This window comes from Nelusetta ayraudi, unplaced genomic scaffold (assembly GCF_046127955.1).
Source record: "Nelusetta ayraudi isolate G7.1 ecotype Tasmania unplaced genomic scaffold, CSIRO-AGI_Nayr_v1 ptg000014l, whole genome shotgun sequence".
Taxonomy (NCBI): domain Eukaryota; kingdom Metazoa; phylum Chordata; class Actinopteri; order Tetraodontiformes; family Monacanthidae; genus Nelusetta; species Nelusetta ayraudi.
Window position 1 is genome coordinate 19,825 of NW_027466064.1, and position 15,176 is coordinate 35,000.

General features: G+C 50.8%; 1 protein-coding gene across 1 annotated transcript in view; it reads left to right on the plus strand.

Moving 5' to 3' along the window:
- The window catches only part of LOC142886080 (transmembrane protein 132C-like), a 49,410-nt gene that overhangs the window by 14,294 nt on the left and 19,940 nt on the right, over positions 1 to 15,176 (plus strand). Inside the window, exon 2 of the mRNA XM_076022991.1 lies at positions 4,332 to 4,475. Within this exon, the coding sequence (XP_075879106.1) occupies positions 4,332 to 4,475 (144 nt within the window). The remainder of the gene's footprint in view (positions 1 to 4,331; positions 4,476 to 15,176) is intronic.

Genomic DNA, 15,176 nt, shown 5'->3' on the forward strand with positions numbered 1-15,176 from the left:
GGCGGTCTCTCTTGCTTTGTTGAGTGATAGAATCAGCTGTTCACCTGCTGGTTTGGGCCCTGAGCCTCGTCAGAGCTCCGCTCCTCTTTCCACAGAAGAATTTTGGGATTGTCTCGCAAAGTCAAACTCTTCTTCTTCTTCTTCTTCTTCTTCTTCTTCTTCTTCTTCTTCTTCTTCTTCTTCTTCTTCTTCTGTGGCGGGACTCCAATAAACCACCCAGTTAATCCGTGCTGCCGCTCTTGTTTAACTTGGGACTTATTTGGACATGTCTTTACTAGCGTGGAGACACAATGGAGGTTTCTTAACAATAACAATAATAATAACAAGAACAATAATAATAATAATAATAATGAAAATAATAAAAAAAAAAAATAAGCCACATATTCTCCATAATAAATTGCCACCTTACCCAAATTGAAGGAACTTTCCAGCGATCGACACGCGGCCTCCTTGCTCACGGATGTCTTTGAACGCAGCCTTTTCGTGAGAAGCGCCGGGAACCGAGGGAGGCCGGGTCAGAACAAGAAATCACACAAACATATGAGCCGAGGCGGCGCGCTGTTTGCCGAGTGTCGTCCGGCCGGGTCTTCGCCGACTGCGTTCACGCTTCCACCGTGCTTTGCTGTCGGCCCGTGAACACAGTTTGTCTGACGACGCGGTAAAGTGGCGGCCCATGCATTCATTTCCCTCGAGATCTTTCACTGCCCATTTTACCTTCAGTCGCGCACATTGCTGCCTCCGCCGGTGGACAGACGGCAGTTACATGACGGGTGAAGGCATGGCGGAGCCTCCCTTTGGCTATCAGCCATGGGTCCCGGATGGTCATTTTGCCGATGTATTGATGAATGAAGTGGGGCTCGGTGTTTGACTTCTTTTCCTGGGAAATCGCCGCTGAAGATACAAAGTGTGTGGGTACATTGGTTGGAGTTTGGTGGATGCCAACGGTGGCAAGCGGCACACAAAGACTCTCATCTGGAATTCAGTTGGGTGAAGAATTTGGTTTTTTTTTTGTTTGTTTGTTTTTTGCACAGCGTCAACTCCTTTGCAACACAGCGTGGACATGTTTGATGGGTGGTCTCGCTCTAGTTGCTTCCACCCTAAAAAAAAAAAAAAAAAAAAAACGGAAAAAAAAATTGCACGCACCTTACAGCACAAACACACACACACAGACACACAGACACACAAACACATACATACATATGCATGAAGGGGCCTCGTCGGCAGAGCCAACCTGCTCCCTGGGCTTCACTCTTTCCTCAAACGCCGGCGTCTCAGTCGGTCCGTGCAGACGCACACGTGTGCGCGCGTGCACACAAACAGCCGCGGGCGCTAAACGCACGCGGGCACATGCGCACGCCCTCTGGAGCTTATCTGGGAGCGGTGTGAAGCAGCTTTTGAAGGCAGCAGGGAGCCAGTCGCTGATGAGACACTTAATAATTTCCTCGGACAGGCATGAAATTCTCTCTTTCTGAAAGGGAGCCTCTCTCTCTCTCTCTCTCTCTCTCTCTCTCTCCCTCTCTCCCTCTTCCTCTCTCTCTCTCTCTCTCTCTCTCTCTCCCTCTTTCTCTCTCTCTCTCTCTCCCTCTCTCTCTCTGTCTCTCTCCCTCTCTCTCTCTCTGTCTGTCTCTCTCTCTCTCTCTCTCTTTCTTTCTGTCTCTGTTGCTTTCTTGTTTCCCTCTTTCTCCTGGTTTTGTTTTGTTTTTTCTTTCCACCGTCCTGATTTTGATGTGATTTGTCTCATTCTCTGCGGTTGTCTATCGGTGTTCTTTCTCTTTGTTGCAGCTAATAGGCCCCTGTCGCTCGTGCAGTCAATTATTTATTTATTTATTCATTCATTCATTTTTCCATCAGGCGCTCGTGAGGAGAGAGTTATGGGAAATATGGAAACGCAGATATTACTCGGAGCCAGCCTGACCAGGCCAGATTAGAAGATTTGTCTTCAACCCTTTTTACCGTTTTTTTTTTTTTGCACTTACAAATCAAATCACTTTCCGTGCAACTACATGTGTAAAAATATATATATAAAAAACCAAAAAAGTTAACAATTTTGGAGGAAAACAATAAAAAAAAAAAAAGAGGCGAGAGCGTCGGAGGGAAAACCCTTGTTTTTGTCTGTTCAAGTTTGTGGTGATGATGTCGACATGATTTCATCTCCAGGATGGTGAAGACGGTCCTGCCTTAGGGGATACACTTACATTTTAGTACACACACACACACACACACACACACACACAACGCAACAGATACAAAGATAAACATAGACATCTTATCATCTTGTCATCAGTTTCTTCTCCTCCTTGGATTTTCTTTTCATCCCTGCTTCTACCTCTTCCACCCCTCCAGGCTACAGGCTGAGGGAGAAGCCTCCTCCCGTTAATGTCTTTATTATTTACCTCCACGTCAACTTTCTCCCACGTCTGTGATCCTGTGTCTCTCCCTCTCTCTCTCTCTCTCTCTCTCTCTTGTGTGTCTCTCACCCACATGCCGAGCGGCGGCGGCGCTGTCGAGGGTTTTATGTGCGAGAAGGATTTTGTTGTGCCGTCAGAAAAGGCCTCCTTCTGGGATGAGAGGGAAGGAACTTCCCACCTGCGACATGTACTCCCAAAGAACCGTGTGTGTGTGTGTGTGTGTGTGTGTGTGTGTGTGTGTGTGTGTGCGAGCCTGCTGGAAAACATGAGTGCAGCCTTGACACCCACTTGTGTTGTCACTGAGCACCTGCTGTTCCTGCACGTCTACGTCCTGACCTGTGTTCGACTGCGCTGTTGACCCCTCAAAGCGGTCTCTACGGTCCAGGCCTTGTTATTTACACTGAGTGGCCACTTTAACAGGCACACCTCGGCACCACCGCGGACCCAGTAAAGCACCCGGTGCTGGCAAAATGCACTTCTGCAGAGTATTCTGGATGTAACCGGTGAATGAGCTCCCTCTTTTTCTTCCCTCGCTGTGATCTCCAACCATTCTGTCCATGTTGACCTTTGCCCCCTGACATCAACAAGGCATTTTTTTGCTCCACACAGATGCTGCTGACTGGATGTTTTTCTCTTTTTTTGGGATGTGGTGCCTTGAGATGTGATGTAGCCATTTAAGTATTTTAATTTTAATTTTAATTTTAATTTTAATTTTAATTTTGCACACAAGTCACATTATATCATTTTGCTTTGGACGTGCGTTCAAAGCACCCGCAGACTTTCCCTGTCTGAACAAGATGGTCGTCCCAGTGTGAAAGTCCCAGCAGTTAAACTCAAACCTCTGTAAACCTTTTGCCACGTAGATCTTGCGTCCATGCCTTGCGCTAGCTGCCCTGTGATTGGCTGATGAGCCGTTGGTGGCCAGTCAGAGCGTTATTTATTCACTGGGGGAATTTCTGAGTCCGCATATAAATCCAAACAAACATATCGTCAATCTCACAATGTGACGTCGGGTGAGTGTGTGTGTGTGTGTGTGTGTGTGTGTGTTTAACCTTCGGTCGTATAAACCACTGAGTGGACGTTCAGTGTCACGACTTTTGACTCTTTGAAATCCCGCAGCGGGACAACACCGAGCCAAGCGCGTCGGTAAACCGGGGGGGGGGGTTTGATTGGACGACTCGTGTCGGGAGGAAGCGGATACAGACGCTTCCCTGGGAGACGCTGCCCCCCCGCCCCCCCCCGCTCCGCTGACAAACGGGCAGAAACAACACTTGTCAGCATTACACCCTGCAATCAGCCTGGTGTGAGCGTCGGCAGGAAGAAACGCCCCCCCTCGGAAACTCAACGTCAAATAACCGAGATCGATGCCGACAGGCGGCGTGCCCGTGCGAGTGACTGAGCGTGTGCGTCTGCGAGCGTGCACCGCCTTAGTTGTTCTATTTTTGTCGGAGGGATCAAATCAAATGCAATCATGCTGATTACATTAATTGAGGGGGTTTATAATCACCTTCCCCCCCCCCCCCCACCCCCTTCCTCACTCTCCCTGAAGCCACTTCCTGGGTTGTCCTCCTTGCTCCTTGTTATTCACCGCGTGTGGAGACGGGAGGCGCCGCAGCTCACGGTTGCAGCTTGTTGCTGACGTGTTGTGATAACCTCCGTGTCACTGTGTGCCGTGTCGCTTGCAAGCGGAGGAGGCGAAAATTGTTCCCATCGAAACGTCGCGACGACGAGAGAAACAGCGAGCGTGGGGGTCACGGGGAAGAAAAAAAAAAAAAAGAGAAAAGTCGCCTTGATTTCTCAGAAGCTTATGGAAGAAAAAAAAAAAAGACGAGTAGCCCTTGGGAGCAAATATGCTGAGGTCATCGCAGACGGGGACGTCAGTGTGTTCTAACGTGAAGTGTTGTTTCTTTTTTCCCCTCCCAGGAAACGGAGGTGGTGAACACTGCCATTCTCACAGGTCGGCGGGTGGCGGTGCCCATCAAACTGGTGACCGTGGAGACTGACGGCCAGGTGAGGGAGGTGGACGACTCGGTCACCTGCAGCTCGACGGACGTGGACGTCGTGAAGGTACGGCGTGAAATCACCGGCGGGAAGCAAGCGGGCCGTTTGTTTCACAATCAATCAATCAATCAATCAATCAATCAATCAATCAATCAATCAATCATTGGACTCTCCACCGGTTTTAATAGGAGACACTGTGATCGTTGATCCTGTGACCAGACCTTGACCTCGTGCCCAGAGAGCAATTCTGGGACGTTGACGACAACCTAAAGCGGCAACGTGCAAGGTGTAGTTTTCCCCGGGGAGAAGTCGCAGCTTTGCACCGCATGTGCACCAAAACAAAGCGGCTACCTGCAGGGGCTCCAGTGTCGACAGTGAGACTTTACATTTCAAGTGAGAGGGTGTTTCTCTGAGCAGGCTGCGTTAGCTTTAAGTAGTAAGGATTATTTTTCTTTAACTCAGAGTCACATTAAAATTGACTGAAATTAGAGATTTATTTCCTCGACACTTCCTTCAGTCACCCTGGCCTACCGACCTTTACCCTCTGCTGAAAGGAAATCAATTCATTTGATCTTGCGTCAGATTCTCACGTGAGGGTACAGAGGACAGACCAGTGGAGCGCAGCGTCATTGGCTGGGGAAAAAACATGCTTGTTGCACTCAAAGGAAAAATATCTTTACGTTCAAACAACTCAAACAGTCCAAACAGGTGTCGTGACTTCCATGAACACACAGAGTGATGTGGGGTCGCTGTGTTATTGTGATGAGTGAGTCCTGATACTGACTCATGAGTCCTGATACTGACTCATGAGTCCTGACACTGACTCACGAGTCCTGACACTGACCCACGAGTCCTGACACTGACTCACAAGTCCTGACACTGACCCATGAGTCCTGACACTGACTCACGAGTCCTGACGCTGACTCACGAGTCCTGACAACATGTTTGTCTCAGGAGAACCCTTTCACAGACCAAAGTTATTTTTTTTTAATGCAAGAAATACAGCCCTCCATGTTGAAAGCATGTCCTTCATGCCAGCAGTGCTCCTCTCTGTCCCACTCCAGCAGTTCCTATCATCTTTACACCAGCAGGTTCCACCCAGTGTGACTCTACAGCAGATTCTCGGGCCAGCGGCCGCTGCGGTGCTGGCGTGAGTCCAGCGTCCCTCTCGACAGATGCGTGACTAATGACAAACCTGCTTGGAGTCTCGCACGCTAAGCCAAGCCCCGCCCTAATCACACAGCTAACAAATAAAATTAGCCCCCCCACACCACCTCCTCCCGTAGAGGGGTGTTGTGGGAAGAAATGTTTACCGAGCGCGGCGGAATGAAGATTGATTCCTCCCGCGTCGCCTTCTCGGCGCTGCTCGGGGGCCTCGAGTGAAACGCGCCCTCGCTGCGACAGCTTCAAGATGAAGCCAATTTCCTGGTACAAGGCGGCGGGAGTGGCGCTGTTTAAGTGCAATCAATAACAACACGGCGAAAACAGGAGGGGGATTCAGATGGAGGCGACACTCGCGCGTCCTTGGGAGCGTCAGCGGAGCGTCGGCGGGACAAAAGGACGGCGCTTTTCTTTCCCGCTCTGGCCCCGCGCGGCGCTGAAGACGCGCAAATCAAACGTGCGCGCGTTCATAGATTTAGCAGGGCGGGGCATAAAGGCCGTTGATATGAAACGCGCAGGGCGCCTTGCGCTCACGGTCCGCTGCGGATCCCCGGAGGTCCGGAGTGAAAACAGAATCATCTTCAGCCCATTAAGCAACACTCTGGTTAATTGAAAGTGCACGCTTTATGTTGTTTTTTTTTTTCGTTTGGTTTTTTCCCCTTCGCTGAGCTTGAAGATAAAATGGGACTAATAAGAAAGCTGTCAGACAAATTGGGGGTGTAAAACTGCGATATTTCCTGTGAGATGTGTAAATCTGAGCCAAGCAAAGAGCAACATTCAGCGCTCAATTGATCGCCATTGCACTTGATTCAACAGTTTTTACTTAGCGCTCGCTTACACAAACAACGGACAGACGTCCTGATCAAGTGCGAACGTGCCTCACGTATGTTATGAGCTTTCCAGGAACACGTCACGTGACCCCTCAACTCCTGTTTCGTTTTGTTTTGTTTTGTTTTGTTTTGTTTTTTTAGCAGAAACGTGTTTCAGCCTAAAAACTGCTGTGTTTTTTGCTGACATTTCGATCCTGAGACCCCCCACACACACACACACACACCCACGGCACCGTGCGCACACACACACACACACACACACACACACACACACACACACTCCCCACACAGCCAGAATAAAGCTTTAAGACAGACAGCTGTTTGACGATGGCACCCGTGGGATCCTGCTGCAGGTAGAGGGAGCTGTCGCTGGAGCACTGTGACAGCTGTAAAGTGCCACCCAGACAACCTCTGCAGCACGCACGCCATTGCTTTGCCCTGATTCCAGGCGACGGCAGCAGCAGCAGCAGCGGCAGCAGCAGCAGCAGCAGCTTCCAGGGTTCACAAGAGTCGTCTGCCAGCACACAAAGATTCAAACTGCCTCGCTTCCATCACTTTACAAGAGCGCAGTGTGGGGGCCTGTGCAGTAATGGGAGGAGTTAGGTTGGAGTTTTATTTTTCTTACTGACTCAAGTTTATATGAGTCACTCACAAAAGAGAATTGGGAGTCATTTGAGCAACTGGGTCAGTCTCCCTGAGTTGCCCACTCCCTCCCACAGTCAGCGGAGTGATTTGCACATTCCGTGTTAGGCGCTGAGTGAGTCGATGGTTCACAGCTCAGTCTCATAGCGGAATCGGCGGGGGTGGGGGGTTGGGGTGGGGAGTGTGGGGGGGGCGGGGGCATTGACTTGATATAAATAAACAAATGCAGGCAGAAGAGCAGTCGCACCACAGTGACACGTCGTCTGGACCTCTTCTTTGCAGTTAGCCAGCTAGCGGTAGCGGAAATGAGTCAGACAGACTTTGATGGAGACAAGGAATCGTGACTCATCCGTCAAACGATTTGTTTGGGACTCGCGCGTCGCCGGTGTGTCACTGTCACGGCCTCGGTCGTTACCGCCGGGTTCATTTCGCCTCGTGCTGGAACCCGTGAGCGCCTCAAGTCCACAAAAGTCTGAGGGCGTTAACCGTTGCGTTACTGGCGACGGTCAGAGGTGAGTCGCAGCGTTCCGTTCGGAAGCTGCTTCTCTTTGCTGTCTCAGCCTCCCCGGCTGAGGACGCAGTCCCGGCGCCGGCTGCTTTCGCCTTCCCCCCCGCTAATGAACGCGCGAACCAAGCGTCCAGCCCCAACTTGCCGAAGCTTTGGCGCCGGCGCCGCTTGGGTCAAGCCCATTTGTCACTGCCAGCGACGGCAGTTGCACACGGATAATAACTCCTCTCCCTCCGTCGCTGTAAACCATCTTGTTAAGGCGCTCGCCGGCAGCCGGCGCTTGTGATGTGGCGCGCGTGTTGCTCGGCCGCCCGTGTTGACACAGCACTCTGGTAGGTCAGCGGCGCCGCGGCGAGCAGGGGACGGATAGGGGACGAGCGTGCGCGCATACAGCCAAATTAGTGGCATTATCCTGACCTCACGCAAGCGTCCGTCCCCCCCCCCCTTCCCAGCAGGCAGGGGCGGGGGCGGGGGAAAGGGGAGGCGCCAGGAGCAAGCGGCGAGAGTATGATGGATGGATCGATGAAGGGAGGAGATGGAAAGAGGGGGACTTGGCAGCGGGGGTGGAAGTCTGTGAAGACAAAAGTAAAGAACGTAGGATGAGGAAGGCAGGGCGACGCCCACGTGAATTGTGGGGCAGAGATATTTCGCCGTCGTCCCCGGGTAACAAACCACGGCCGATCTCATCCTGTGTAATTAACTGCCTTGAAGTTTTATGCCTAATTTGTCCTCGTGCGAGCAGGAACCCAGACGTACATCAAGATGCAGTGCTGGCTGGGCGATACTGCAGGACCTGCCATCGATCCAATGCAAAGTTGACACAGGGCCAGCACCCTCAATACCAATACGATACCGATACTATTTAATGAAGGTGTGAATGTGTAACATAGGCCACACGGTGGCGCAGTGGTCGGCGCTGCAGCCTCACAGCAAGAAGGTCGTGGGTTCCATTCCGGGCCTGGGACCTCTCTGTGTGGAGTTTGCAGGTTCTCTATGTGTCTGCTGGGTTCTCTCTAGGTTCTCCAGGTTCTCCCTGTGTCTGCTGGGTTCTCACCAGGTTCTCCCCATGTCTGCTGGGTTCTCCAGGTTCTCCCTGTGTCTGCTGGGTTCTCTCCGGGTTCTCCCTGTGTCTGCTGGGTTCTCCAGGTTCTCCCTGTGTCTGCTGGGTTCTCTCCAGGTTCTCCGGCTTCCTCCCACTCCAAAAACATGCATGTGAGGTCAATTGAAGACTCTAAATTGTCCGTAGGTGTGCATGTGAGTGTGAATGGTTGTGTGTCTCTCTGTGGCCCTGCGATGAAGTGGCCACTGGTCCAGGGTGTCACCCTGCCTTCACCCTGAGACAGCTGGGAGAGGCTCCAGCAGACCCCCAGGACCCTGAGCTCGGGACTAAGCGGGTATGGAAGATGAATGAATGAATGTATTAATTGGATTATTACTCATTGAAAAGCTAGGACAGAGTTTGCTCAAAGCTCTTAGGTAATCGGTTGATTGGTGTTGTCACAGTCATTCTATCAGGCCAGGTAGTTTCCAACCCCCTTGGCATTTCACTCACACCAATCAATACCGACATTGGTATGGATGTTATTGATATTTGGCTGGACAGGCCGAGCACTGAGGTGTGGGATGTTACTGCTGTAGCAGCTGCCTTTTGATTGACGATCTGGTGGGGGAATAAACAAGTGGCCGTGTTAACGCCACGCACATTCCATTGGCTGGTTATTTGCGAGCGAGCGTTTTGATTGGCTCGGTGGCCTCTTTACTGCGGCAAGTTTGCGAGCGTATTCCATCACTGTGCGGACTGCCGGCTGCTCGGCTGCTCCTCCAGAAGGTCGTAAAGATGGCTGAGAGAATCACGGTCCGTCCGTCCGTCCGTCCCCCCCCCCCCCCCCGATGTCTCCGGCGTCTCAAAGGGGCCACAAGAGATGACGTTGCCCAGGCTGTGATCTGTTGTTTACACTCTGGCCCTCTGGGGGGCGCTGTACACGTTACAGAATCAGAATAAATAGACTTCCTAATGAACTGTTAAGAGTTTTAAACGTAAATGAATGATGTTTGTGAAATAATGTTGTACTGTCATCTGCTCCTCAGGAGTGCCGTCACTCTTTGCTTCACTCTTAGTGCTTGGAGGTTATGCTTTGTGCTTGTGCTGCACTTGTTTTCAGGGGGCACTCTGAAATTGTACTGTTGCAAAGTGACAGTGAAGGCATTTTCTTCCCATTCCACATCTGCAGCGTGAGAGCACCGGGGGCTTTGAACTTTATGTGTCGTTTTGGCCTCACGGGTGTCTCAGTTGCTGTTTCACATCAAATCCAGCCAGCAGTGTTTGTGAGAGGCTCCCACACTGTTAACTTAACACGGCCGGCGTGCATGAAGTTGAGTTTTGTGCAGTAGCGTCCGCTCGCAGCTCAGACGTGACGAGCAGGCGCATGCAGCTGCTTCAACTTCAGACTGGAGTCGCTCGCTCAGGTCCTTCATTCCCTCTGAACTGATCCTGACCCCTGTGGCTGTTCCAGTCATCCTGGGCCACATTCAACCAGTCTGCACTGCAAACTGCAGAGCTCCCCCTAGTGGGGGAGTGTTCTCCGGTGGCCAGAGTCCTTTATTTCCTTTTTTCCTGTGAACGGACTCTCACACTCACGCTCACCTGGCCCAGAGTCTGCCTGATGACTGCGTGCTCTGCCTGTTTCACGTCACACACACACACACACACACACACACACACACACACACACACACACACACACACATGGTCAATGCAATGATCTTGCACACACACACCCCTGGGACTGAATCAGTAATTGGTTCACATGGAGATTCTTTTAGTGATGTCATCGCTAATTGAATTTGACAAAGAGGAAGACAAAATGGCTTGATGAAAGATGTGTGTGTGTGTGTGTGTGTGTGTGTGTGTGAGGAGGATTGACGCTGTGTGTTTTTGCATGTTAGGCCAGCTCCAGCGCAGATTAAGAATTGATCCGTGTGCCATTTAATGAACCGATGGCAGAGTTTGACACGCTCCTACGTGTGACACCACACACGTGCGCACACATACAGACACACACACACTCTCACTGACCTTGGAATGGCGTTACATGTTTCTCACAGCTGTGTGAAGGCGAGAGAGCTGTTCCACGAGGAACCCGGTTAGACATTTATTCCAGAACTCTTCATGTCCGCTTCTTCTTTCCTTTTTGTTTCAGTTTGTTTTGGGGTTTTTTTGTTGTCAGTTGAAGTTGTCAGATTGACCGGGGTCTAGCAGCTCTTTGTGCTGCGGGGGCCGGCTGGGGCTTAAAGGAAGTGCTTCATCATAGTTTGGGGGTAAGCAGACATCGGTCAATTGAACGGCACTTTGTGAAGGTTACAAAGCGCCGTCCCCGTCGACAGAGGTGTTAGAGCACGTCGCATTTAGAGAGGCGGAAGGACAGCTTTCCAGAGGAGGTGAGCCGACGCTGTCACTCCTCTTGAATATAAAGCAGGTGCGACGATACGAGGTGTCCAGGTAGGGGGGGGGGGGGGGGGGGAGACGGATAAGATGGAAGAGATAGAGAGGCCGGCTGGGCGGCCGCTGCAGGAGCGACTCAGTGAGTCGTTCGCCAGAGCCGGATCTTCTCAAGTCTTTGGTTTATCATTTGTTCACGTCGATAATGCAGAGGTCAACACAGGCACGGTCTGTAACCCTAACCCTAACCCTAACCCTAACCCTGCCCACCTTCAATCACGGCTTTTCAATTTGAGAATTCTGAGCCCTTACAAAATAATCCGCCGCCTTCATCAATTCAAAAGGTTGTATCTTATTTTGAAATGGACGAGGAGCCTTGAGAAGAAGCCTCAACATTTCCGCACAAGCGGTGGATGTTGTAACGACAGTGACAGCAAGCGAGCGAAACTCAATCACTCTCTGTGGTTCACATTAGCGTCGTTTTGTCTGTTCCGGCTGCTGCTTTTTAATTGGACGGGGATTGTGCTTCCTCATTATCTTACTCCCTTGCTTTTGTGTATTCAGCTTTGAGGCTTTGTTTTAACACAGCTTGCGGCCGGTGTTGCGTTTGAATCGATACTGGAAAATGAAAATACGATGAAATGTAGAATGAATGAAGCAAAGGAAATGTTTTGTTTCAGGAGTCGGGATGAACGAACCCAGGTTTCTTCCAACGAGGCCCGTCCTAATATTTAAATACGAGATATAAAGAATAGTGAAGGCCGACGCGGCGGCAGCGCGGGATCTCGTCAGGTGACGCTTTTTCATAAAAGACCAAGCAGAGGAAAAGTGAAAGATGTGTCAGGCTTGCATCGGTGCGGCTGAAGCTCCTTTCTTCCTCTTCGTGTTGAAACTCTGAGTGGCTGAGTCAGCACTTTGGAGCCTTTGTCATCCTGTTCCAAAAAAAAAAAGAAAAAAAAAGCTGCTTTTTATGACACATACTGCTTTGTTCCCTTTGACTTTTAACAGCGCTACTTCTGCTGTAATTTCCTCTCAGCTCATTTCCTGTCTGTGGAGGGGGGGGGGGCAAGTGCGCAGGTTGACTGGTGGGAGCCTTGGCTGTGACGGCAGGAAAATTCACCAGTTCACCAGCAGGAACATTTAGAGTGTGTCGATGATGCATCTATAGAGCAGGCGTCACACTGGAGCGTCTTCAAACAGGCGGACGGCCAAGCCGTGTGCATAGAGGGCGTGGATCTATACCACAAACGCCTCTAAGGTTCCGCTCCCTCGCAATAAAAGGGCCTGGCGCTCTGAGCCGCCACTGCGCCGCTGTCCATGCGTCCATGCGTCCATGCGTCCATGCGTCCATGCGTCCATGCGTCCATGCGTCACGCTCACAATGACAATTTGCCGGACGTTTATTGCTCTTGGCCAATAATTTGATTTAGTGTTGTGCCACAGGGGGTCTCTGACGATGTCACGCAAGACGGTGGCTCGTGTGTGTGTGTGTGTGTGTGTGTGTGTGTGTGTGTGTGTGTGTGCTCGTGAAATCTCCTCGTAAATTACCGCCACCGACGGATGGATGTGAATAAAAACCTTTGTGCCGCTTTACATCTCGTCTCTTTGTTGTTACTCAGCCTCGGCGTTCGCTTGGCCAGCAGCGAGTGGAACTGGATTTCAATATAAACTCCCTCCGATAACCGGATCAAGTGGATCAGGTTTAACTGTGTTGACCGCTTTTGTTACATGGAAAAAAAACAAAACAAAAGAAACTCTCGCTGGGGTTCGACGACGTGGGATTTTTTTTTAATTGACAGCACAGCGCAGACCTCAGATGACTTTGTCTTGATATAGACCAGGTGACCAGCGGGTTGATGTGGGGGGACAGGGTGGCGGGGGTGGGGGGCAGCTCGACATGATGACACCGAAGTGACAGCGAGAGAGGCCGAAATAGGATGGCGAAGGAAGTGGGAGGGGCTTCTCCCCAGCGCCAGGGGTCATCTGAGAGCCTAGAAAGGAAAATGAAAGTTAAAGTGGATTATAGACCCGAGTGTAACACACACACACACACACACACACACACACACACACACACACACACACACACAGTGGTAACAGGCTTAGGTACCTGCCAGCCATCTGAAGTGCACAACATCAGACCAGACCATTAGCAGCGTCCACAGACGCACGGAGCTGCGACCTCGAGGGGCCCTGAACCCGTCTGCAGACCTCCGGTGATTCATTCCCTGCGCCGCGGAAAGAGATTTGTTGTCCAATCAGCAACGGCCTGCAATGCTCCCCCGCTGCGACACGCAAGAAATGCTTTGAGGGGAAAAAAAAAAAAAAACCCAGGAAGTGGAAAAACTGCTTTGCTCAAGGCTTTAGAGAAAGTGAGGTGAAAAGTTACCGGGTGGGCCGGGTCGCAGTCCATGTGCGGCTTTGGGATCACTTTCTGATTGGATCTCCAAGGCGGTGTGACACATACAGTGTGTTGATCATTCCTCTGTATAAAATACACACTTTTAAACTGGAGCACTGAGTGCGGCCACACGGGGGAGTTGTTCTCGTGTATCTTCTCCTCTTCATTCAGTCCTTAAACAGCTTCTAAGCAGAACTACTTGCACATAGTCTCGTGTGTGTGTGTGTGTGTGTGTGTGTGTGTGTGTGTGTGTGTGTGTGTGTGTGTGTGTCCTGCGAAGGTTAAATTATGGCCGGGGTCGTGCTCTGTGTCCTTGTGTCACGGCCACTTCCTGACCTCTATAAAACACGTCGCAGTCAATCAATAACTAATTAGCCGCTAATTAGCATGCTAACTAGCATGCTAAAATACTCAAATAGCCGGCTCATGAAGTGAGCAAGACATCCAGGCTTTGACAGCAACTTGCGCGTCACACCCCACGAATGCACGTTCTCGAAAGTCAACATCACATGCACATCTGATCATATTCATCCGCTTCCTTCTCTCCTCCAGTGGCATGTTTGCACGTTCATTCCTCCGGTTGAAGGAAGCGGGGAAAGCAGAGCAGGTGAAACTGTCACCCGACCTTTTTTTTTTTTTTTATTTACCTTTCCCTGTATGTAAAATCTCTCCAGTGCATTGAGGGTGCGCCAAGGTTCTCCTCCCCTGTCGGATGGGCCCAGAATAGCACCCCAGGGAGGCGTCCCGATTAGGCGCCCGAGCGCTTTGATGCCGTCGCTATAGCTCCCAAATTGCCTTCGCTCTCGGAGCGCTTCCTTCCTTCTCGTGTTCGACACGTCGCCCCACTTTGCACTCAGAGCTTTTTTAAACGGCGAGGAGTGGGGCAGGAGGGGGACGAGAGAGAGAGAGGGAGAGAGAGAGAGAGAGAGAGAGAGAGAGATGGTCTTAATCAACTGCGGCGCCGCGCCGTGGTTCCCTTGTTAGCATCCTGCCGCCGGCTCCTTCCGATGAAGCCATTAGCATTAGAAAAGGCTGCCGAGCTCCTTTCACACAGGGTTAGCATCTGGCACCGCCGGTGTTTACTTCCACTTGAGCGTGACTCACTGCGTCTTATGAAAGTGCAAATTTGAAAATCAGATGGCGGGCGTGTGACACCGCCGCCGCTAACGGCGTGACGGGCGCCCCTGCGTGGAACTTCAGTCCCGAGAGGAAGAGGAAGAGGAAGAGGAAGAGGAAGAGGAAGAGGAAGAGGAAGGACACCAGGGCGGCGCTAAAGCCCCTCATACTCCAGCAACGTCTGCACGTGTCTACTGGTTTTATGTTGGCAGGTGTGAACCACAGTTACAGCTACAATGGTAATTAGCATTTTTTTTATTGTGGGAGGCTTTAAACAGAGGGCTAAAAATGTGGTAGCCTTTCATATATATATATATATATATGTATATATATATGTGTATATATGTATATATATAAATATGCCACTCCATTGCACTCCATTCATGCATCAGTTCTGCTGGACATTGGACCGCTGCGAGACGGAGTGACCTGAACAGAACCCGGGTTTAACTGGCAGTCTGTGTGAAAAGAAGGAGGGGAAAAGAAGAAGAATGGTTGAATGAGAGGGAGCGTGTTGTACCGGCCTGCTGGCTCTCAGTCCTGAGGCTTTACAATGTATTTATGTATAGAATGTATATCAACAAGTTTCAAACATTCTTTTTGCTGCTTTGACAATTAATCCTTCATTTGAATATGACTTTAATAGGGTGTCAAAAGCACACACACACAC